The 26,784-nt window shown below is 35.1% G+C and overlaps 1 protein-coding gene across 1 annotated transcript; it reads left to right on the forward strand.

Moving 5' to 3' along the window:
* Window positions 1-14,112: 14,112 nt before the first annotated feature.
* LOC101888924 (uncharacterized) lies at window positions 14,113-17,812 on the forward strand. Its single transcript, XM_005176829.4, has one exon. The coding sequence runs from the start codon at window positions 14,384-14,386 to the stop codon at window positions 15,245-15,247; it is 864 nt and encodes a 287-aa protein (XP_005176886.1). The 5' UTR covers window positions 14,113-14,383; the 3' UTR covers window positions 15,248-17,812.
* The last annotated feature ends 8,972 nt before the right edge of the window (window positions 17,813-26,784 follow it).

The raw sequence follows: 26,784 nt of genomic DNA on the forward strand, positions 1-26,784 counted from the left end.
TTTACAAAAGATGCGTGTGTTGTCAGCTAGCCCAGCCATCTATCCAGCATCCGTGGACTGTGAGACACAAAACCGGGGATTGTTCGTTCGGTGATCACACATTGACCATCATCATAATAATACCCGTTCATCATTAATTCCATAAACTGGACAAAAAAATTTTAAAGAAACCGATCACTTTTATTTTTTACAACAATAATAGCAACAACAACAACATAAACACCTGCAATATGAAAAGAGAAAAACAAAATTATTTCTTTGCTTATTATTCGATCATGTGTACAGGTTGCGTCGTAGCTGTTAGACTCAATTGAATAGTAGACTGGGTCGTCGTTTTTTGTGATGATTTGCACAACAATTAGCAATAAAGTACAAATTGATAAATCGCTTAAAAATGATTGGAAATGATAAGTATTCGATTCAAACTAAATTTAGGCGAGAAGGTGTCAAAATGATGCGATGATGACCCAGATATTTTCCAAATATTAGAGCAAAAAACATAATAGCTTGTTTATAGTAGAAATCAGCATAGAAGAACAAATAACACAAGTTGTGGGAACAAATTCTTTACTTGGTTACTCTAAGCATCCAAAAGAAGAATAACGAACTACACTCTGCGACAAAATGTAATTATTTCACTAATTACCGGCGAAATCGAAGCGTGTGTGTTGTAGTTTTAAAAGTCTACGTTGGGAGGTAACCAAAATAGGGCATGGAATTTTCAGATAAAATACATATGGGAGCTATATCCATATCCGAACCAATCTCGATAAAAGTTGACAGAGGTATTTCTGAGCTGTATTTGATATATTCCCCAATTATCATTATTACGGATGTTTACTGCAAAACTAACAAATCGGATTAAAAATACATATGAGAGCTATAGTTATATCTGAACCTATTTTTACCAAAATTTGAAGCACTTATTTTTGGCATCAATTTGGTGCAATATGCCAAATTCCATCCTATACATACTTATATTACACATTTTGTGCATAATAAATTTTGACTGATTATCTCCAATTTCAAAAATCATCAAAATTCCGAATATCGGGAGGTATCATTATATTTGGGGCTATACCAAATCATGGACCTATATATGCAAAGTTTAGCCACCGGAGCTAGAACCCATTATGACCAACATATACCAATTTTTAGACAAATCCATAAAAAAATGTGGCAAAAATTATTAAAACACCGAATATCGGAAGGTACCGTTATATGGGGGCTATACAAAAGCGTGGACCTATACATGCAAAGTTTCGCCACCGGAGCTAGAACCCATTATGACCAACATATACCAATTTTTAGACAAATCCATGAAAAAATGTGACAAAAATCATCAAAATAACGAATATCGGGAGGTATCAATATATGGGGGCTATACCAAATCAAGCCACTGGAGCTCTAGCTATATCTGAACCGATTTGGCATTCTTATTTTCAGGCTGAATTGGGTGTGTGTGCAAAATGCCATACTATTCGGGCCGATATTACACGTTTGGTGCACGATATTACACGTATGGGAGCTATATCTAAATTTTGACCGATTATCTCCAATTTCAATAGAGTTCGTCCTTGGGCCAAACAAATGATTGGTGCAAAATTTCATCCGGATAGGGTAATAAATGCGAACTGTACTTTGTTTTCAAAAATACATGGACAGACATACAGACGGACGGGCAAGCATAAATCGACTCAGAATGTAATTCTATGCAGAGCATCAAAAGGAACTATGGGTCTATCTAGTTTCCTTTTCCCTGTTACAAACAAATGCACAAAGACATAATACCCTGACCACCTTGTGGTGTAGGGTATAACAAGTAAAAAAGCTGTAAGTTCGGTCGGGCCGAACTTTGAATACCCTCCACCATATGGTACAAATTTGGCAATTTTCAAAAAAATAAAATCCATTAAAAATTCTGTGAAAATCTTAAAAATACCGAATGTAGCCGGATATTAGGGTCTATACGACGACGTGCACAGACAATTTTCTGGCATAGGATGTAGTATCCATTACGAACTTCAAATACAAAATTTTAAACAATTCCAGTAAATAATGTCGCTAGAATCATCAAAATACCGAATATCAGAGGGTACCGTTATATGGGGGCTATACGAAGACGTGGACCTGCACAGACAATTTTCTGTCATAGGCTATAGTAAAGTAATTAAAAATGTCTCTTAACAGTAGTTCCAGAAATAAACAAACAGAACAATGTTGACAACTTTGAGCATGCGAAAACCACTTACAAACACTTAATATAAGAGCGTTCGCTCTGAAATTTTCTATCGCAAATTGGAAATGGCAGCGTACGACGCTTTTCATTGTTTCATTTCATTTCATTGTTTTAAATACAGCGTTTAGATTAAAATATATGTAGTTTAAAAAAAGGTGGCATAATGTATAAAAAGTGGCACAAAAATCCAAAAAATGGCTCATTTAGGATCAAAATAAAAAAGTGGCACAAAGGTATCAAAGCCCAAAAAGGTGGCAAAATTGATACCTTAGTTACACAACGGTCACGCTGTCGGGACATACTAAACGAATATTTGTTCACAAACAAATTATAAAGAAAATATTGTCAACATTTGGTTTCACGCTACCTGCCATATAGACAAAGCTACTCTCGATATTAAACAAGTTAAAAAGCGGCCGGGCCGAACTTTTAATACCCTCCACCATTTGCAACGAATTTGGAAATTTTCAAAAAATAAAATCCTTAGAAAATTCTGTTATATTTGGGTCTATACGACGTGGACATACATAGGCATTGTTTGTCATAAGCCATTACCATATTCAAATTCAAAACTTGAAATAAACGGTGAATAATGTAGCTAAAATCATCAAAATATCGTATATAAGGAGGTGCCGTTAAATTGGAGCTGTGCGAAGACCTGGATCAGCATAGACAATTTTCTGTCACACGAACTTTACGAACTTCAAATACCACATCTCAAACAATTTCGGTGGGTATTGTACCTAAAATCGTCAAAATACCGAATATAGGGAGGTACTGATATATGGGGCCTATACGAAGACCTGGACCCGCACAGACAATTTTCTGTCACAGACTGCAGTTCCCATAATAACAAAATAACGAACTTCAAATACCAATTTTGAAACAATTCCGGTGAATAATGTCGTTAAAATCATCAAAATACCGAATATCGACAGGTACCGTTATATGGGGGCTATACGAAGACGTGGAACTGCACAGACAATTTTCTGTCTTAGGGTGTAGTATTCATTACGAACTTCAAATACCAAATTTAAAATTACTTCCGGGAAAAAGGTCGCTTAAATCATCAAAATACCGAATATCGGGAGGTACCGTTATATGGGGGCTATACGAAAACATGGACTTGCACAGAAAATTTTCTATCTTAGGGTGTAGTATCCATTTGGAACTTCAAATACCAAATTTGAAATAATTCCAGTGAATAATGTCCCTAAAATCATCAAAATACCGAATATAGGGAGGTACCGTTATATGGGGGCTATATGAAAAGGTGGACCTACATGGCCCATTTACGAACTTAACCTGCCTACTGGAAAAATAAGAATGTGTGCAAAATTTTAGCCATCTATCTCAATTCATTCGAAAGATAGCGTGATTACAACAGACAGACAGACGGACAGACAGACAGACGGACATCGCTAAATCGACTTTGAATTTTACGCTGATCAAGAAGATATATACTTTGTTGGGTCTGACATGAGTACTTCGAGGAGTTACAAACGGAATGACAAAGTTAATATATCCTCCATAGTATCAACAAAGAATAGGGTGCGCCAAATATTTTTTTTTTTTGCATTTTATAATATTATATTTTGCCTGTTACACTATTATTCTGAATTTTATTAGGAAGAAGTGATCATACAGGGTGAGTTGAAAAAACTGCAACCAACTTCAGACTGCTGTCATTTCTAAGCCACTCGGCTGACAGCTGTTAAAATTATTCCGGTGACAGCTCATTATACTGTTTACAAGCGTACAAAAGAATTTTAGGGAGAATTTTCCAGAAAAAAAGTTATTCGTGATGGAATTCAAGCGTGATAGTGTGATTTCTTTATATTTGGATGGAAAACCACAAAGGCTATCGTTAGGGAACTCCAGCATTTAAAATTGAATAAACCTTTTGTGTCGCTCCTTAACGTGATACTAGTAGAGTAGACCGACGTCAAGGAAGTGGACGGAAGAAAACAGCAACATCAACAGAAATGGTTTGAAAGTAAAGAAGCGACTTGATCGAATCAGTGCAAGGCCATACTTCATACCAGAGACGACAAATTCTAACAAATTTAAACTTATTCTAAAATTGAATGCTATTTTCGACATTTTTTGCTTTCATTCAATAAAATTAAAAAACTTTAAAAATTATGGCGCATGACTTTGTTGCAGTTTTTATACCCTCCACCATACTATGGAGGGTATATTAATTTTGTCATTCCGTTTGTAACTCCTCGAAATACTCATGTCAGACCCAACAAAGTATATATATTCTTGATCAGCGTAAAATTCTAAGACGATTTAGCCATTTCCGTCTGTCTGTCTGTGTGTCTGTCTGTCTGTCTGTCTGTCTGTCTGTCCGTCTGTCTGTCTGTCTGTTGTAATCACGCTATCTTTCGAACAAATTGAGATAGAAGGCTAAAATTTTGCACACATGTATATTTTGCCAGTATGCAGGTTAAGTTCGTAAATGGGCCATGTAGGTCCAAGTTATCATATAGCCCCCATATAACTGTACCTCCCGATATTCAGTATTTTTATGATTTTAGCGACATTATTCGCCGGAATTGTTTTGGCATTTGAAGTTCGTATTGAATACTACAGCCTAAAACAGAAAATTATCTGTGCAGGTCCATGTCTTCGTGTAGCCCCCATATAACGGTACCCCCCGATATTCGGTATTTTTATGATTTTTGCGACATTGTTTACCGGAATCGTTTCAAATTTGGTATTTGAACTTCGTAATGGATACTACATCCTAAGTCAAAAAATGAGCCATGTAGGTCCACTTCTTCATATAGCCCCCATATAACGGTACCCCCCGATATTCGGTATTTTGATGATTTTAGCGAAATTATTCAGCGAAAACGTTCCAAATTTGGTGTTTGAAGTTCGTAATAGATACTGCAGCATAAAAGAGAAAATGGGCCATATAGGTCCACGTCTTCATATAGCCCCCATATACCGTACCCCCCGATATTCGGTATTTTGATGATTTTAGCGACATTATTTACCGGGATTGTTTCAAATTTCGCATGTGAATTTCAGAATGGATACTTCAGCCCATGCCAGAAAATTGTCTGTGCAGGTCCATGTCTTCGTATAGCCCCCATATAACGGTACCCCCCATATTCGGTATTTTAATGATATTAGCTAGATTATAAACAGATTTTTCTTCAAGTTTCGCATTTAAATAGTGTAATAACTTATGACAAAAGTTGCCTATGCTGGCCCACGTCGTCGTATAAGCATTCGGTATTCTTAAGATTTTAACAGAATTTTTAACGGATTTTATTTATTAGAAAATGCCAAATTTGTACCAAATGGTGGAGGGTATTAAAAGTTCGGCCCGGCCGAACTTACAGCTTTTTTACTTGTTTTTATCTCACCCTGTATACTAAAACCTAAAATTTTTTCTGTACAGTTCACAATTAAAGACCAATCGACGGAATTACGCATGAGGTTAGAGCTTTGAACATGGTAGAAGCCTACCATTTTATAAGGCCATCGAATAAAATTAGGGGCTAAAATGGAACACATCTTTTAGGTGAAATCGATTTGAATACCTATCAACACAACAGAGGGCGTAAATATAGGGCTAATTCCGCCGGTCAAAAGCGAAAGCATGCAGAGCTGTATGGCAATATTTCAAAAAAGGGAATGGACAAAAGTTTCCAATATATTATAGTAATGTAGGGTATCACATGGTCGGCTCCGTGCCTCTAAAGACTTTTTCACTTATTTTATCGTGACGTTAACCATTCTCAGGTGATTTATTTTCACACAATATTTTTAATGAGAGCTAACATAAAATGTTTTACGAGTTTACACATAAACTTCATAGCAATTTATTTTTGGTCGTATCATTATTTCTCGTAACTCATTTACCAAGTTACATAATGCTCGACCCACTCTAATGAATATTTAGACTTTGTTATATTTAATCTGTCCCTAATGATAACTAAGATTTTGTATAGAAACACAAAAAAAGTAACAGCAAATTATGAAACGCTCAAACATGTCACAGTTTGTTGTTTATATCTTCTTTATTGGGCGCCGTTTTGGCTTTTCTTTGACCGGCCTACCCGAATTCTTTTCCCAAAAACATGCAGGTGATGATTTGAATTTTTATTTGCAGTTACAGCAAGAAATTTTTTTTATTCCGTTACGTCGTCGAGAAGAAGTGGTTGGTATGGCGATTTTTTGTTATTATGTATATTTATTTTTAAGCTTCATTTGGTTTAGGGTATTTTAATTTGGTTGGTGTGGTCGTGTTATTTAATCGAAATCATTTATTTTAATGTATTCATTCATAAAACAAAAAACAAAACAGAAAAAGAGTTCAAAAGATTTACGCGCATTGTGTCATAGATTCCCCCCACTCGTTTTGCGTTAAGTGTGTCACGCCAAGTATTTCAGTTCAGATTGGATTGTACGACATTGAAATGTTGAAACAAAAAAAATATATATATTATTTTAATTTCGATGTGGGAAAGTCATCATCCAAATGGATTTCATATAGAAACCCCAGTCATTTGAATGAATTCAACGGAATGATTTTTGATTTGTGATGAAACAAATGAGATGGAAATGATGTTGTTACCTTTTCAGGTTGTGTGTGTGTGTTGTTTTTTTTCTCCTTTTCAGTCTAGCGTTATTTGGAGCAGCCATAACATTTGAGAAAAGGTGGCATGTAAATACTTTTGAAAACAAACGCTTGAATAACGAGGAAGTAAAAGATGTAAAAGACCTTGAACATGTGTCTTATTGGTTTTGTATTAATTTGAGAAAGTGTTGAAATTTTTTAATAGAAACCAAGTCATAATGACAAGTATTTATGTTAAAAATCCACGAATAAACTCCAAAATTTTTTGGCCTGAGAGATTATGAATAAAATTAGAGTCTCGATTTTTTAGGAGGAGGAAGTCTTTAAAAATAATCTTTAAAGTCCACGGCTAATACTAGAAAAACTTTGGAAACAAGATGCTTTGAGCGAAGAAACTCCTTAAAAATTGTGAAAATCTATGAATATTGAGAAGGAAGTCCTAAAAATGAAGTTATAATGTCTAAGATTTTTAGATATGTAGTTATTTAATAGAAGAAGTATATATAGAAGTATTTTTAAAAATCCACATTTTTTAAAATTATTTGGATGTATCAGAACTAGCCCACTATTTAAAATTCCATATTTACACGGTATCTAACATTGTCGAAAATCTTGATTTTATGACCAAGAGTTAAAGATTTGCTTGTTTTATATTCAGAATTTTTGGTTAATAAAAAGGAGCACCTTTGTCGACGAAGAATTTTAAGAATTTTTAAAGAATCAGTTTTTTTATACCCCCCACCTTTAAAGAAAGGTATGCTAACTTTGTCATTCCGTTTGTAACATCGTTAAGTGTCAGCATAATGGGTTCTTGCTCGGGCGGTGAAACATTGTATTTATGAAGGTAAATCCCGATATTCGGCATTTTGATTATCTTTGTCACATTTACATAGTATATATAGGTCAACGTTTTGGTATATCCCCCATTTAATAGTACCTCCCCATATTCGGTGTTTTGATAATTTTTACAACATTTTTCCACGGATTTGTCCAGAAATTGGTATTTGTAGTTCGTAATGGGTTCTTGCTCCTGTGGCGAAACATTGCATGTATAGGTCCACGTTTTTGTATAGCCCCATATAACGGTATCTGCCGATATTCGATATTTTGATGATTTTTGCCACATTTTTTAACAGATTTGTCTAAAAATTGGTATTCATAGTTCACAATGGGTTCTAGACCACTGGCAGAACATTGAATATTTAGTTCCACGTTTTCCCGAAGTGCACATATAACGATACCAACCGATTTCGGTATTTTGATAATCCTAGTCACATTTACCCACGAAATTGTTTCAAAGTTGGTATTTAAGAAGACTTGGTAGATGACAATCCTTGAAGATTAAAGTTGCCTATAGAGGTCCGCCTTTTGCGATGGCAATGTTTTTATACCATCCACCATATTATGGAGGGTATATAAAGTTTGCCATTTCATTTGTAACACCTCGAAATTTTATATTTAGACCCCACAAAGTATATATACTCTTGATCAGCATAAAATTCTATGTCGATTTTGCGATATCCGACCGTCTCAAAAGTATATTATGTCTGCAGAACTTTTGGTATTAAAAATGAGCCAACTAGGTCCACGTTTTGGTATCCCCACATAATGGTACCTCCATATTTTCGCAATGGATACTAAGTCCAAGTCTAAGACAGAAAATTATCTGTGCAGGTCCTCGTCTTTGTATAGGCCCTATATAGTGGTATCTCCCAAAATTCGGTATTTTGGTGATTTTAGCGACATTATTCGCCGGAATTATTTCAAATTTTGTATTAGAACTTCGTAATGGATAGTACAGCCTAAGACAGAAAATTTTTTGTGCCTGTCCACGTTTCATATAGCCCCCATATAACGGAACCTCCCGATTTTCGGTTTTTTGATGATTTTAACGACATTATTCACCGGAATTGTTCCAAATTTGGTATTTGAAGTTCGAAATGGATGCTGCAGCCTAAAACAGAAAATTGTCTGTGCAGGTCCACGTTTTCGTATAGCCTCTATATAACGGTACCTCCCGATATTCGGTATTTTAGTGATTTCAGCGACATTATTCACTGGAATTGTTTCAAATTTGGTATTAGAAGTTTGTAATAGAAAGTGCAGCCTAAGACAGAAAATTGTCTGTGCAGGTCCACGTCTTCGTATAGCCCCCATATAACGTATCTCCCGAAATTTGGTATTTTGATGATTTTAGCGACATTATTCACCGGAATTGTTTCAAATTTGTTATTTGAAGTTCGTAATGGATTCAACAGCATATTGCAGAAAATTGTCTGTGCAGGTCCACGTCATCGTATAGCCCCCTTATAACGGAACATACCGATGTTTGGTATTTTGATGATGCAGGTCCACTACGTCGTATAGACCTTATTATAACGGCTACATTCGGTATTTTTAAGATTTTAGAAGAATTTTTAAGGATTTTTTTTTGACAATTTCCACCCTCGTTCCATGTGGTGGAGGGTATTCACAGTTCGACCTGGCCGAACTTATAGCTTTTTTGCTTGTTATTACTGTGATATGTATGTCGTATCACCAGTAACTCTCAAAATATGGCACCGCAAAGCCCGTCATTATGGCTTTAAAAAATTAATTCTGAAATAAATCGAAATCAAACACAGCCCTTCCTTTTCTTTCCTTTCACACTGAAGCACTTGCACGGACTTTGTGCAACCGAACTAAATTTATTTATTAATTCTGTGCCAAAAAAAAAAAATACAATATGCATTCAACCAAGTAGCACAGTATGCGTGCGACTGTCTTTGTGCCTGGCATTTCCTCACAAGACAAAAATTTTCCCCGTTGAGAAATTATGAGAATATTTTTAACTAAATCAAAATGATTAAGTGTGACCCCAATGCAGACTGCACCCTTGGAACATGGAACATCTGTAATTACCAGCCAAAGATAAACAAAAGCCGCCAAACAATGCAAACATGGAAACGACAAAAGATGCCAAAGAAACCAGCTAAGGCCCAGACTGAAAGTTTATGGAAAAGGTGTAATTTGTTGTCTGCATCGAACGAACAAGTGAGCCGAAATCAACAGAAAACAATAACAGCAACAACAACACCAGCGACGACAACAACAACCAAACAGACAAAATAAAAAGTAAAAGGGAAAATAATAACAAGTGCCACAAATCTCGGATACAAGTACTCATCATAAAATAGCTGTCTGCAATATGTGAGATCACATTGTTAATATGAGTGGATGCTTTTGTTATGAGCTGTACATGGCTTTTATTCATAAATTTTACAATGCCCTTCTTAAAAAGACCATCAGCATAGAAATCTACTGCCATGCATACATGTGTATGTTTGTACCTGGAATGGCAGTAAAAAGCGAAAGTATTCATATTTTTTTTTAAACAAAAAAAAGTGAATTGTTTTCGTTTGACACTTAAGTAAAGTTATATGTATACTAAGAAGAGGACATAACTGCATTATTTCGAAGATCCTTTGGAATGAGTATGAAATTCCGAATAAGCTTGAGCAATATTGTTCAGGAATTGGAAAATATACCTAATTGGCAAGCTAATTGTATGATTCTGGTTTTAGGGAAATTAGACTTTTCATTGAATTATGAAAGTACAGGAAGAGATGAAAAAAATGCAACCAACTTCAGACTGCTGTCATTTCTATGCCACTCGTCCAACAGCTGCTTAAAATATTCCACTGACAGCTCATTTTATTGCTTACAAGCGAACAAAAGCATTTGATGAAAATTTTCCAGAAAAAAAGTTATTCGTTATGGAATTCAAGCGTGATTCAAGTGTGATTTCTTTATATTTGGCTGGAAAACCACAAGTGGCTATAGTTAGAGCACTCCAGCATTTAAATGTGAATAAATCTTTTGTGTCTCGTACCATCGATCATAACCGTGATACTGGTAGCATAGCCCGACGTCAAGGAAGTGGACGGAAGAAAACAGCAACATCAGCAGAAATGGTGCGAAAAGTAAAAAAGCGACTTGATCGAAACCCGCGTCGCAGTGGTCGAAAAATGGCTTGTGAGCTGAATATATCGCAATATTCCACTCGCAAATATTGAAAAATGAGCTCGGGGTAATGCCATTGAAATTCCAAAAAGTGCAACTGCCGAAAGTGGTGAACTTCCGAATTGGTTGTCCAGCTGTTTTTAAACAAACAATATTATCGTGTTTACTTGCCAAAGAGGTCAGCTGAAAATGTGCAACTTCTGTTGGTCATCAGATCTCGAGCGCCGGCCATGGTGATGGTGTGGGCCGCCATAAAGGCCTATGGTCGCTCTTCGGGCAGCGTGTGACGATTTCATTGGCCGTTTGAAGGCGATAATTCGTGCCAAGGGGGACCAATTCCAACAAATCTAAACTTATTCTAAAATTTGATGCTATTTCGACATTTTTGCCTTAATTTAATAACATTAAAAAAATTTAAAAATTATGGCATTTGACTTTGTTGCAGTTTATATCTCACCCTGTATTGGATCTTCTTATCTCTCCGTCTGTCCCTCTGACCATGTTAATTTGTAATCACTCAACATGTCGCAATTTTGGCCCGATTCTTACGAAATTGAAAATTGAAATTGAGGGTTTATGGTCAGAATAGTGATTCTTTTGGAGGTTAGGGGTTTAAATATAACAAAAACTGATACATTTCCTCATGGAGCTACAGCTTAGGACTGGGCAGAAGCCTTCCAATTTTGATGGTCATCAGGTAATATTTAGTGGGTGAAATAGACCATAACATTTGTTTTAACAAAATATAATTTTCCATTAAACCGAGAATATTTTAACCCCGGCATATCACAATCACAAACAGATGAAAAGGTCAATTCTGACTGTTACGTAGACGCCGAAAGTAAAGATATAGGATATATGTAGCGAAATATATACAATGTATATATACATAGGAAGGGGATGTTAGCTAGAATGACTGGGCCGATTTTGGCAAATTTGTCAATTCGGTATGCCCTCTTGGCATAAAAGAATAAAATCTAAAAAAAATCGCATAAAAAATGCCTATAATGATGTTAATATAGATTTTGTAGTATTTTGTGGTATTTTTTTTTTCATATTTTTGTATCGCATGCAATTTTTTTAATTTGAATATATATATATTGTAATATATATATTGTAATATTTTTCACTTTACAACACAGGTTGGGGTTATTATACAGAGATTGCAGTTATTGTCCGTTCCTCTCGAAATTAGAATAGGGTTAGGCTCAAAAGGACTACCCCTATTATTTTTAAAAATGTCCGCAATATATTTTGAGGTTGAAATATACCAAAAACTAAAAATGTTCCTGCTGTTGCAGCAGTTATAATGGATACATATAGGAAACAAAGAGCACGAAATCTCGCATGAAGTTAGAGTTTAGAATGGGCCACTACCTTTGAGTGAAACAATACCAACAATCTACTGAAACGCTGAAAATAACTTACAGGCAATATCCAAAATACACAAAAGGCGAACTTCTAGCTTTTTTATGCTGATTTCGTTGAAAAATATCGTAGACAACCAAACTTTATAAATGAGTCTAAATTTGGAAATACGGAAGAGTTGCTTGCTTTTGTAGATGATCGCAAAAGATTAAGGGGTTCAAAAGAACCAAAAACAGAACATTTTTCCTGATCTCACAATTGAAACCAATTGACACGGAATGTTGTCTTAGAAGAGTGTTAGGAACAGCGAAGAATTCCAGCATTTTGGATGACCATTGGATTATATTTAGCAGTAACTAACAACACGACAGACTGGGTAAATATTGGGCAAATGGTCTTGGTCAAAAACATAAACATAACTTCAAAAGCGAAATCTTCCAAAATGGGTTTGGCCATAAGAGGGCTTCTAACATATTGTAGTGTTGTAGGGTATTACATGGTCGGCACCGCACGACTATAGCCTATGCATACTTGTTTAAAGTTATGATTATTTAAAAGTTTGATTTTTTCTTATTATCCATTTGCACCAATAAATCTGAAGGAAAAAAAATCACAAAATCAGCTATCATACGAAGTCAGAAACATTTGCTCTAATATAAATTTATACGTTTGCTCAAATAAACAATTGCATTTCTATTGAAAATTCTTAGCTTAGAAGTTTAAGATAGTAAATTATCCCTTGGCCCTTATTGCACATATATGATATTTGTCATTTCCAAGTTTTTAGTACGTATTTTCAAATATATTGCTCTATGTACTATTTACAAAATTTTAGAAGAGTTACGGTAAAATTTTTAAATTAATTTTAAATTAAAGAATGGATGAGCCGGCATTTAATCCAAAGATTATAAAAAATTCAAAATTCCTTGCCTTCACTTTAAAATATTTTATCTTGCCCCTGGTAATTTCCTTTCGATTTCAAAGTAAATGAAAATGATGAAATACTGGATATAAAACATTGATAAAATCGGACAGCATCCAATGCGTGGATATGACAAACATAAAAGATAACAGCAACAACAACAACAGCTCACAAAAAAAGAAAAAGTTACAAAGGAAGCTATGAACATTTAAGGAAGATTGCTGGTCTCAGCACTGAATTCATTTTTATGGTTGAAAATCAAAACGACAAAAAAAAATGTGCGAGCACATATACAAACACTTGCAAACAGTAATAACAACCTGAAGCCATTGAAAGTTGGTAATGTTACATGAATTTGTTGCACTTAAGTTGAAAGAAACAATAACAGCAACAACAACCCGAAATGAAAATAAACAGTTTTTAGCGAAAGCATTTTTTCGAATGGTCTAAGAGAAGAGCAGCCTAAAACTGGTTTTCCTACTGAGATATTTTGCCAAAAAGTCAGTATCACAAAACCATAATAACAACAACAATAACACGTGTTTGTGCGGTAGCCGTGGCAGTGGCAGCATTTAACAAAATCTCCAAAAGAGAAATAAGTGTGAGCCAAAACGAAAGACTTAAGTTACAAACGCGAATAAACGAAGCTGGCGTTGATTGTGGTGCCGTTGCCGTAGCGTTGCGTTGCGTTGCCGATGACTTTGACTTTGGCCATAACGTCTTCGTCGTGTATGTTGTTGTTTTTGTTTCATCTGCCTTTTTCCTATGGCAGAGATATAGCACTGCTGCCGGGTTGGCTGGCTAGATGACTGCTTGGCTGAATGCATGAATGAAAGAAGAAAATGTTGTTGAGCAACTCTGGCTTGGCATGAAGCTGGCTCAGCTCTTCAACTAGCTGACTGACTCGCTGGCTTTATGCTTATGGCCATGTTGAGCTCATTGCGTTAGGCTTTCGTATATAAATTGTTTAGACCATGGGGAAATTGTATCATTTCATCCTTACTCGTTCAAACGTTAACACAAGCGTTTCGGCCAACCAACCCAAAAAAAAGAAAGCTAGCGACGGTGTGTTTATCGTGTTTACGACGAACGGTTACGAATCAGAGAAAGTGTCGTGTGGTGTGCAAATTTAACGAATCAAAATAAGGACTATAACGAAAACGTTTGCTTAAAACCCAAACAAAAAACATTACGCATACAAAAGAAAATAGAAAAGAGAAATACGCACGAATTCTAACCAAACAAAAAGAAAATGGCTCACAAATTTGTTACAATCAGTGTTGTGTGTTTAATCTCACTGGCAGCAGCCCTACCCGCAGAAGAGACCCGAGGCCATGCCCGTAATGCTGTGGGCTCCGATAACGATATCGTGGATAGTATTTACAATGATTGTCTGCGCAAGGATTCCGTGTCATGTGTAAAGTATAAGCTGTTCAACTTTGTGGACAAAGTGCTGGGAGCTCGCGATCAATTCGCTTTGACCGAAGGTGTTACCGTTGTACGTTCTCCTGATGCTCCCGCCCAAGATGCTGCTGCCCGTTCCATTTCTGGTAACGAGTCTTTCGAATCATTGGCCATGAACCGCATTACCAGCTTCTTGAACACCCACACCATCAAGGTTGAGTTGAATGGTGCCGATATTGTCAATGCTGTCAGCTCCACCGGCCGTGCCTTGGAAGATGTTAGCGAATCTTTGTTCGGCTCTGATGACCCCAATGCTCCCGAAGAAAGCCGTGGCAAGAAGAAGAAGGCCGCCAAAATCTTGGGCCCCATTGTTGCCTTGATCGCCCTGAAGGCTGCCGCTCTCTTGCCTTTGTTGTTGGGTGCCATTGCCTTGATTGCCGGTAAGGCCTTGTTGATCGGTAAAATCGCCTTGGTTCTCTCTGCCGTTATTGGTCTCAAGAAATTGTTGTCTCAAGAAAAGCACGTCACCTATGAAGTTGTTGCCCATCCCCATCACAGTGCCAGTCACTCCGTCAGCCATGACTCCTATGGCAGTGGTTACAGTGCTGATGTTGGTTCATCTGGCTCATATGGCAGCTCTGGCCATGGTGGTTGGGGCCGTTCCTTGGATGCCCAAGATTTGGCCTACAATGCCCAAAAACCCAAGGCCTAAGCGCAGTAGACACCAGTCATCAGAATTTAAGAAAATTGTCACAACGCTAAGCAACCCAACGACAAATCTAAAAATGATAACGAACTTTGTGTAATGCAAAGTACTGACCAGGAACAGGACGACTACAATGACCTACGATGACGTGACGTGACGCGACACGAGAGAAGAGAAAGTTTTCCCCGCCAATTGAATTAGCCAGCAGTGATACGAGCAGGGTAAAGAGCGTAAGTTATAACATTGAGCTTAGATGTCGTTTTCTTTTAAGAGTCTTTGTTGTAATGTGACTTTTCACTTTTTTATCCTTGCATTGCTGCTGGCGGATGATTTGAATGGTGAGGGGGAACTCAAATCAAACTCCTCAGACCATAAGAAACTAGACTTTTTTACATACTTTACGCAACTTAAGTTTAAACTACAAACGAACAAAACAAAAGAGAAAATGTTTTTTTATCTATTTTGTCAAATATTTGTTAATTTATTGTATTTATTTAATTTATTTTATTTATTTGTAATAATAATAATTCACCTCCAAGCCACATATATATCACATAACCGCATGCCTACTACAATGAGATCTAATAGATCTCCAAAAAATATCACAAAAAAAAATAAGACAAGAAAATAGTACTGAAGATGATGTTAATGATGATGACAAAGAAGCCAAGATGTAGAGAAGCCACCAACACCACCCATCAAGCGATCGATAATAGTCGATACGTATTGAATCACTTCAAGTAGAGAAAATTGCAAAACAAAAAAAAGACAACACGAAGCAGTGTAAGTGTGTGCACTTTGTATTCACTATCTCTCTGTCTCTTTATAATATTTATATAAGAGTTTTTATATATTACATAATATTATGTATAACTTAATATGTGAAAACTTGAGCATTGTTTTGTAAAAGACGGTACTAAGACGAAATAATGCAGCATTTATGAAAAATCAAAAAAAAAATCTACAAATACTCAATTCAATTAGAAAAGAGCTAAACACAAAATAGAAAACTGATTAGAGAATGGCCTTGCTGAAATGAGTTTTTTCTCCTTGCCTCTTAAGGTAAAGGAAAAATTCATTGACTTTTCACTTTTCATTTCTTTGCTATACTTTCTCTTTTAACTTTACTTTCACTTTCTCTTTCGATTTCACTAACTATCTCCATCACTATCTACAGTTTTTCTCTCTATCTCTTAATATTTCTCCACTGTTTTCTCTTTTGATTTTTCTCTTTTCTACTATTTCTCTATCTCTCTCTGCATTACTTTTCTTTATTTACTTTTCAAACTAAATTCTTGCCTCTTTAGCTTTTAACTTTATATCTCTCACTATCTTCCAACTTCGTCTTTTTTCCTAAGTCTTTCTTCATTCTTATTTCTTTGTCTTATTCTTTTCTTTTTACATTTTTCTACTATTTCTTTCATATTTTCCATCACTATCTAGTCTTTCTATATTTCTATTTTCCATCTCTCTTCTAAACTATCTTATTTTTGTAATTATCTCTTATTTTAAATCTAGTCTTATTAAATAAAACAATATTTGTTTATTTTTTATAATTTTCCATAGCTTTATTATCAATTTCCAACTTTTCTTATATTCAAATCTATATCTTTAACTTTCTCACTCTATGACTTTCTTTTTTTTCTCTCTTCTATCTCTTTCAATTACTCTTGTTTACTGTCTTTAACTCATTTTCATATCTTTTAACTTCATTTCCATCTCTTTTCATATCTTGTATTATTTTTTATAGTTTTGTTTATTCTCTCTTTAAACAAAACGCCATAACTTGCCATAGTTTCTCAGCTTCATAAAAACCAAATTACTCTCTAAGCTTCTACTTCAGAATCCAACAAAACCTAGATCATTTTTAAATGTCTACAGGAAAACCATGCCGTTTTCTCTTTCTGGACTCTGCTATACTCATGAGCTAAATCTATCTTTTTTTAATACTCTTTACAATACTCTTATTTTTTCATAACTCTTGCCTACCTATCACTTGCATTCAAATTCTCATTTTGTTCTTTTTTCTCTCTCTCTCGCTCTCTTTAAATCTCATTCTCATCTCCATGACTTTCTTTCAAGTTCTCACTATATTTCTCTTCATAACTTTTCTTGTATCACTCTCATTCTTTGCAACTTACCTCGAACTGTTCTCAGCTCTGTATTTTTCCTTCTCTTTTCTTTTACAACTGATCAATAGCCGCTCAAACCTAAAACACACAAAGACAAAAAAGTAAATAAAAAAGCACATTTTAATCAAAACAAAAGAAAAACATAAAAGTTGTAACAATATTTGTTTTAAAATAGTTGTAATAATTTATTAATTATTATTTATTTGTGTAATAGTTTATAGTTCTACAAATACAACCACAACGAGAAAAACAACACACGCACACATGCATAATATTATTTATTGAATAAAAAAAAAACAAGAAATACACTTCTTCTAACAATAACATATCATAAACTAAGTTATCAATTTGTCATAAAATTGCATTTCATTTTAATATGAAAAAATCATTACAAAAAAAAATCACAAAAAACGAATAAAGTAATTTATTGTAAAAAACAGTTTTTCGAAAGCATTTTAATTTTTTATGGAAAATAAAATCGCTTCTACACAGCGTAGACTCGGAAATAACGCCCATTAGAAATTTTGGATGTCAGAAGTATTTTTTCTTTTTCAGCTGAGAGCTTTAAAAAAGGATTTAAGACTTTAGAAATCTACTCCCGCTTGAAGATGCCGGCGTTTATTCGGCAAATCAAAGTTTTTAATAAACCTGAAATTACTTAGAGTTTTCGCTTCTTAATGAAAATAAGTTCAGCTACTCTACAAATAATAAGGTTTCAGCTTATTCTTTTGTTCATTTAACAGTTTGAAAACTAATCCATTGCATTCCATTCCATCCAGCCAACGAAATATTTTTCAACTCAATTTCCTTCCACTTCATATTCATCTACCCCACGAAATTTCTCCAATACGCTAAATTCCAAGCCAACAAAATATTTGTGGAATTCTCCAGACTACTCGCTTCCCCCAAACAATACAAAAAACGGCATAGCACGATTTCGAAAGTGCATTACACAATAGGGTCGTAAATATTTCAATGGGTAAGATTTTAATATTCAAAAGTTTATATATTTTTTTTACATAATAACCCAAAACTTTTGCCAATCATTGTTTATCATTAACAATATAAGAGATGAAAAAACAACAACCACTTCCAGCTCATTAAAGTCAATTCATTAATAATTTCATAAGCCATAAACACCTTTCATTTCATTTCCAATTAACAGAAAAATACCAAAAAAATAATCAAAGAAAGAAAAAAAAAACAACAACAGACGACTAAATGAAGAAAGATTTGACGAGGAGACTGTCCTCAAAGTGAAAACTGTGAAAAAAATCATTCATTCGTTTAAAGTTTTTAGGCATTACACAGATATACAACAATATATATACCTCGTCATTGGCTGTTTTTGTCATGACCAAGATGATTATTATGCTGCTGATGATGATGTTGTTGTAGATGATGAAGAGCCGCCAAACGACGTCTCTTGTCATAACCATTAATGACAATAACGTTGTGACAGTGAAAGTAGTAGTTTCTCACCTGAATTTTGTTTTGTGCATAAGTCAAGACCCCTACGGTCATAGAGGTTGATGGTCTGCAGCACCACATTTTGTCAGTATGTATAATGTCCGTTCACTCATTCACTCACTCACTTGCTCTTTATGTATATTGCTAAACGGCAGCCCAACGAAAAAAAAAAACACTTTTTTTATTAATAATTGAAACCGCTGCTGGGGATGGGGATGTACGGCAGATTCAAGAAGAAGCTAACGGCTAGCTATCTGGCTGTCATTAGTTATTCTTGTTGTTGATGAATAGTGAATAAATTTAAATTTGAATTTTTTCATTAAAAATGAAATCATGTCAGTTATATGAAAGTTTTATTTACACAGCTCATACAGTAGCTCACACGGTAAATATTGTCGAAGTTTGTGCTAGTTTCCAACAAAAATTGCGATGCCAAGAGTTTTTGGGCAAAACTTTTAGGGTGACCACGGAAACGCTTTATTAAAATATTTGTGGTTTTATTTACAAACTTCGTTATTATTTATACTGAAAATAAATTAAGCTTTTGCTTGATGAGCGTTAAATTCTCAGCGACACAGCCGTGTCCACCAAGGAGATTAGGTAGAGTTCTGAACATTTTTGCACATAATATAAGGATTTTGTTTAAATAAATGCCATAATCAAAAATTGACTGCATCGATGCATGCATTGAACCATTGTTCCAATCATGAAATTTTTGGCCAACATTTATATGAAGTTTCCTAATTTTATACCCTACAACACTATGCATTGGGGGTATTATAAGTTTGATTGGGCCAAAAATTATGTAACACATTGAAATATCGGGCTGAGTCGATCTAGCTATGTATATCCGTCCGTCTATCCCTCTGTCCATGTTTTTTTGTAGTCAAGCTACAGGTCGCAATTATGGCCCGATCCTCGCGAAATAGAAAATGGAGTTGGGATTAAGGTCAGAATAGAAGCCTATTGATTTTGGATATGATTGCATAATATTTTGGGGTTGAAATGGACTAAAAAAATCCTGATTTTAAAGTTGCTATCCAGGTCGCAATTATAGACTCATAGCAGCAGCAGAGCAGAAACCTTCCAATTGGAATGGTCATCGTCAATATTTAGTGGATGAAATAGACCATAACATTTGTGTTAAATAAAAGTCAAATTTTCCATTAAACAGCGAATATTTTTAATCCAGACCGTTATATAGATGCTGATAGTAAATATATCGGATATATAGCGAAATATATACAAAGGAATGGGATGGTAGCTAGAATGCTTATATCTCAAGAATGGCTGGACCGATTTTGATAAATTGTCAATTCAGAATGCCCTTTGGCATAAAATAATAAGATAATGATGTCAATATAGATTTTGTAGAATTTGGTGACCTTTTTTTATTTTTTCGTATATTTTGTCGCATGCGACTTTTACAATTTGACATAATATTGAAGTATACATTTTGTAATATTTTTTCACCTTACAACACAGGTTGGGGTTATTATATACAGATTGCAACTATCGTCCGATCCTCACGAAAAATTTCATAAGGGTAGGGTTAGGCTCAGAAGGGCTAGGCCTATTGTTTTTAAAGATGTCCGCAATATATTTAAGGGTTGAAATGGACCAACAACTGAAACTGTTCCTGAGATTGCAGCCGTTATAAAGGCCACAAATAGAAACCAAAGGACACGAAAGCTCGCATGAAGTTAGAGTTTAGGACATCGGGTAGAATGGATCACTACTTTTGTTTGAAAATATACCAACATTTCCATTCTACCGAAACGCTGAAAATAACTTACAGGCGAAAAAACAAAATACACAAATGGCAAACTTCTGACTATTTTATGCTAATTTCGTTGACGAATATATTGATTGCGGGTCACTCTTGGTCCCAAATTGTTAAAACACGCTGGGTTTTTGGAAATTCTTACTAGAACAGTACAAGAAGTACCTAAAGGTACCAAATATGATAGTTTTTGTTTTTGACGAACCAGTAGAGGTAGCACTCATCATTTTGGAATAAGGGTCACTGATGGAGTGTATGATGGATGTACCAAAGGTTTTTTGGACATTCGCACTATAAGTGTACGAAAAGTAATAAAATGTACTACATATGGTACCATTTCTTATCATGTGAACGTTTAGAGCTAAAAACTTGAAGGTTGTAGGGAGGTAGGGAGGGAAGGTTTTGGAAGTGTGTACTCATGTATACTAATAGTATTAAACGGTACTAAATTTGGAACTTAAATTCAGATTACTGTTGGACTATAGGATTGGGGTATGTAGGAAGTTTCGGAATTCCATACTTATGTGTACTACGTGGTACAATATGGATTCGGGTGAAACGATAGGGCTGGGATCCTGAAATTGGGAAATAAGTTTTAGTTTGGATTGTACGATGTAGGTTGTAATAGAAATTTGTACTGAAGTGTACTACAGGGTCAGATGAAAAAACTGCCACCAACTTAAGACTGCTGTTATTTCTAAGCCACTCGTCTGACAGCTGTTGTGGACGGAAGAAAATGGTTCTAAAAGTAAAGAAGCGACTTGCTCGTCGCAGTGGCCGAAAAATGGCTCGTGAGCTGAACATATCGCAATATTCCATTCGGCAAATATTAAAAAATGAGCTCGAGGTGAAGCTATTGAGATTTCAAAGAGTGCAAGAATTTACACCGCACAGAAAGGAAATAGACTCAAAAGAGCTAAAGAACTGCCGAATTTGTTTTTTCCCAATGAGAAAACATTCGTTGTCCAGCAGTTTGTAAACAAACAAAATTATCGTGTTTACTTGCCAAAGAGTTCACCTGAAAATGTGCGCCGGCCATGGTGATGGTGTGGGCCGCCATAACATCCTATGGTCGCTCTCCGCCCGTGTTAATCGATCGTGGCATCAGAATAAATGCCGAATATTTTCTCCAAAAAAATTCTGGAGGGTGTATTAAAGCCTTGGGCACGCAAACATTTTGGCCGCAGACTTTGGACATTAGGACTCCGCACTATCGCACTCAGCACGCGCCACCCAAGAATGGTTATACAATGAAGTTACTCACTTCATTTCCAGCGCACAAAGGCCACCAAAATCTCCGAATACCAATCCGTCGATCCGTCCGTGTCGATCACCTCAAGAAAGCGCTTCGCCAGGAATGGGCCAAAATACCGCAGAGCAATATTCGGGCAGCGTGTGACAGTTTCATTGGCCATTTGAAGGTTATAATTCGTGCTAAAGGTGACCAATTCTAAACTAATCTTATTCTAAAATTTGATGCTATTTCCTACATTTTTTGCTTTCATTCAATAGAATAAAAAATGTAAAAATTATGGGGTTTGACTTTGTTGCATTTTTTTATCTTACCCTGTATATTGGAAATTGTTATGTTGTGGAAGTGGGGATCATTTTGTCCCAGAAATTGGTAAAATAAATTGCTGTTGTTTTTGTTGTTGTTTTTAATGGGATTAACTACGTCATTTCGTATCAGAAATATATTTTAATTAAATTAAAATTGTTTTGACTTTGAAGCTACGAGTAAATCGTTTTGATGATGAGTTAATATATAAAGGGAATCTCTCTGATTAAGATATTGTTCAATTTGTTAAAAATGATTGGGGAAAACTTGCATCTTATCTCATCGAAGATGTATAGAAGTGCATCAAAACATGGACCCATATTCAGGATTTATTGTAGTCTTGTTTAATATCCACAAAAAACTTTATTAAATCATTTATATTTTGATAGGAAAATAGGCTTTTAAAATTTGCATTTTTAATATCAGCAAATAACTATCTACAAACAATCGTGAATGTATCTTAATCTTTCCAAAAGTTACAGATCTTTGGCCAGGGAAAGAGGATTCTGAATCCCTCTGCAACTTAGTATACGCTATGAGATTTTTAGCAGAAATTAAGGCTAAGCTTCTTATGTTATGTTCGCATGGTTATAGCTAGAAAAAATATTCATTAAACTCGAATCTTATACACTTAAATAGGGAATTTTATCACGTTTTCAGCAAATCATATTCGCCTGAAACGTATATTAATTACCACGAGAGCCACTGTCCATAAAGCCAGTTCATTGCCTAGTTTTCATAATGTTATGTGTACATATAATTGTGTTAATTATTATTTATTGTTGTTGCTTCTGGTTTCTTGTCGACATTAACAAACAAAAAATGTACATACATAGCATTGCTTTTGCACTGGTACATCATTAATTTATTATTAATTTGAAAAACTTTTCTTTTACAATAACACGAAATTTTCTGATGTGAGTATGAGGAAATATTAAAAATAGAATTTGCAAAGTAGTTGAAGAAGATTAGCATGTTCAAATTGGCTGCTTAATGAATATTGACTGAAAGGTCGTTATTAATTATTTATTAGAATTTGTTTGACATTTTGCGAATTTGAAATAATGCGATAATTTATTTTGAAGAACTTGAAAAAAGTGATCTATTGTCTTGCTGTACAAATATTGTATTCTACAAATGCGGGACATAGATATAGTAGAGAATAGTTTGATGTCATATTCTAGCTACCTCTGGGGTACGTAATATCTAAAGTATGTAATATCTGTATTATATATATGACAAATGGCAGGGATATTTTTTTAATTTTCCAGGACTTTGAAATTTTTCGAATCGTAATCGGGAAAGGACAATTGTAACCCAATTACAAATTGGATAAACCATTATGTCAATCTTAGTTTAGAATATAGCTTCTGTTTCAAAATTACGATGCCCCAACTAAAACTATTAAACAACTAATGTCTTAACTTTGTCATGATAATTTTCACAGATTTTTATACCCTACACCACATAGTGGTAAGGGTATTATGTCTGTCTATCTGATTGGGGTTTAAAGTGCCTCACAAGCGTATTATGCATTCCACAACAAGGATATTTGGTACCAGATATCAGATACAGCTCTGAAATAAGTGTATCAAATTTTGTCAAGATCCGTTCAGATGCTGATATAGCTCCCATATATATCTTCAACCGATTTCGGGTAAATTGTGCACAAAATGGCCCATACCAGTTCACCTGAATCTTGGCATATACGACCGAACTCAGTCTAGAAGCAAGTACATTACATTCATTAAATTAAATGATATTTGGTATCAGATATCTTATAAAGCTCGGAAATACCTTTGCCAAATTTTATCGACAACGGCAAGGATTTGGATATATCTCCCATATATATATATATATATATATATATATATATATATATATATATATATATATATATATATATATATATATATATATATATATATATATATATATATATATATATATATATATCTTTAATCCGATTTCAGCTTCATTGTGCAAATAATGGCTAATATCAGCCCAAATGGAGTGAATTTGGGACCTACGTTTTCATTTTGTGAAACTCGGCTCCGACATATATATTTGTACCCTCCAACACACGTACTATGGAGGGTATATTCATGTTGTCATTTCGTTTGTAACTCCTCGAAATACTCATGTCGGACCCAACAAAGTATATATATTCTTGATCAGCGTAAAATTCGAAGTCGATTTAGCGATGTCCATCTGTCTGTCTGTACTTTTGTCTGTTGTAATCGCGCTATCTTCCGAACGAATTGAGATAGAAGGCTAAAATTTTGCGCACATGTTTATTTTGCCAGTAGGCTGGTTAATGTCGTAAATGGTTCATGTACGTGCACGTTTTCATATAGCGCCCATATAACCGTACCTCAGGGTATTCGGTAGTTGATGATTTTGGCGACATGATTCATCGGAAGTGTTTCAAGACAGAAAATTGTCTGTACAGGTCCACATTTTCGTATAACCCCATATAACGGTACACCCTTTATTCGGTATTTTGATGATTTTAGCGTCATCCATACATCAGTACCTCCCTAAATTCGGTATTTTGGCGATTTTAGGTACAATACTTACCGAAATTGTTTGAGATGTCGTATTTGAATTTCGAAATTGATGCTACGGCCTGTGACAGAAAAGTTTCTATGCTGGTCCAAGTCTTCGTAAAACTCCGATACAACGTACCTCCCAATATACGGTATTTTGATGATTTTAGCTACATTATTATTTCAAGTTTCGAATTTGAATATGATAACGGCATATGACAAACAATGCCTGTGTAGGTCCACGTTGTATAGACCCCAATATAACGGCTATATTCGTTTTTTTTAAGATTTTAACGGATTTTTGAAAATTTTAAAATTCGTTTTTTAATGGTGAAGGGTATTCAAAGTTCGGTCCGGCCGAACTTACTGCTTTTTAACTTTTTTTAAAATATAATCCTCCTCCAAGTGATATTATGCATTCTATAGCAAATTAGAATTGCTCTAAAGCCAATCTGTCGAATGCATTTCAAGTAAATAAATTTGTATGACAAAATCTTATATGAAAAAAGCTAAGGTTTCTTCGCTGAGAAGACTTTTTATACCCTACACCACATAGTGGTAAGGGTATTATGTCTTTGTGCATTTGTTTGTAACATGGAGAAGGAAACGAGATAGACCCATACTTACTTTTGAGAACCTTCATAGAATCACTTTCTGAGTCGATTTATGCATGTCAGTCCGTCTGTCCGTCCGTCCGTCCGTCTGTCCATGTATTCTTGTGAACAAAATGCAGGTCGCATTTATTATCCGATTGAGATGAAATTTTCCAAACAATATTTTTTTGGCCCAAGGACGAACCCTATTGAAATTGGTGAGAATCGGATCAAATTTAGATATAGCTCCCATATATATCTTCATCCGATTTCGGGTTAAATGTGCACCAAATGGCCGATATAAGTCCAAATGGACTGAATTTTGACACACCCAACCGAGTTCGGCCTAGAAACAAGTATATCAAATTTGGAGAAAATCGGTTCAGATATAGCTATAGCTCCCATATATATCTTTCATCCGATTTGATCTTTAAGTCCCTCACCTTCCTACTATGCACTCCACAACCGTGATATTTGGTACCAGGTATTAGATGGAGCACAGAAATAGCTGTTTTAAATTTTATCGAAATCGGTTCAGATTTGGATATAGCTCCCATATATATCTTCATCCGATTTCGGGTTAAATGTGCACCAAATGTCCACTATCAGTCCAAATGACCTGAATTTTGGCACACCCAATCGAGTTCGGCCTAGAAGCAAATACAACAAATTTGGAGAAAATCGGTTCAGAAACAGCTATAGCTCCCATATATATCTTCATCCGATTTCGGGTTAAATGTACACCAAATGTCCACTATCAGTCCAAACTAACTGAATTTTGGCACACCCAACCGAGTTCGGCCTAGAAGCAAGTATATCAAATTTGGAGAAAATCGGTTCAGATATAGCTATAGCTCCCATATATATCTTTCATCCGATTTGGTGTTTAAGCCTCTCACATTCGTAATATGCACTCCACAAGAATGATATTTGGTACCAGATATAAGATACAGCCCAGAAATAGCTGTTTGTAATTTTATCGAAATCGGTTCAGATTTGGATATAGCTCCCATATATATCTTCATCCGATTTCGGGTTAATTGTGCACCAAATGGCCGATATAAGTCCAAATGGACTGAATTTTAGTACATCGGACCAAATTCAGCCTAGAAGCAAGTATATCAAATTTAGTGAAAATCGGTTCAGATATAGATGTAGCAACCATATATATGTTTCATCCGATTTAGAGTTTTAGTCCCATACATTCGTAATATTCACTCCACAACCGTGATATTTGGTACCAGGTATTAGATGGAGCACAGGAATAGCTGTTTTAAATTTTATCGAAATCGGTTCAGATTTGGATATAGCTCTCATATATATCTTCATCCGATTTCGGGTTAAATGTGCACTAAATGGTCAATATCAGCCCAAATCACCAGTCTAGAAGCTAATACGTAAAATTTGGAGAAACCCGGTTCAGAGATAGCTATAGTTCGTAAAATGCACGATAGAATT

Source organism: Musca domestica, unplaced genomic scaffold (assembly GCF_030504385.1).
Source record: "Musca domestica strain aabys unplaced genomic scaffold, Musca_domestica.polishedcontigs.V.1.1 1, whole genome shotgun sequence".
NCBI classification, from domain to species: Eukaryota; Metazoa; Arthropoda; class Insecta; order Diptera; family Muscidae; genus Musca; species Musca domestica.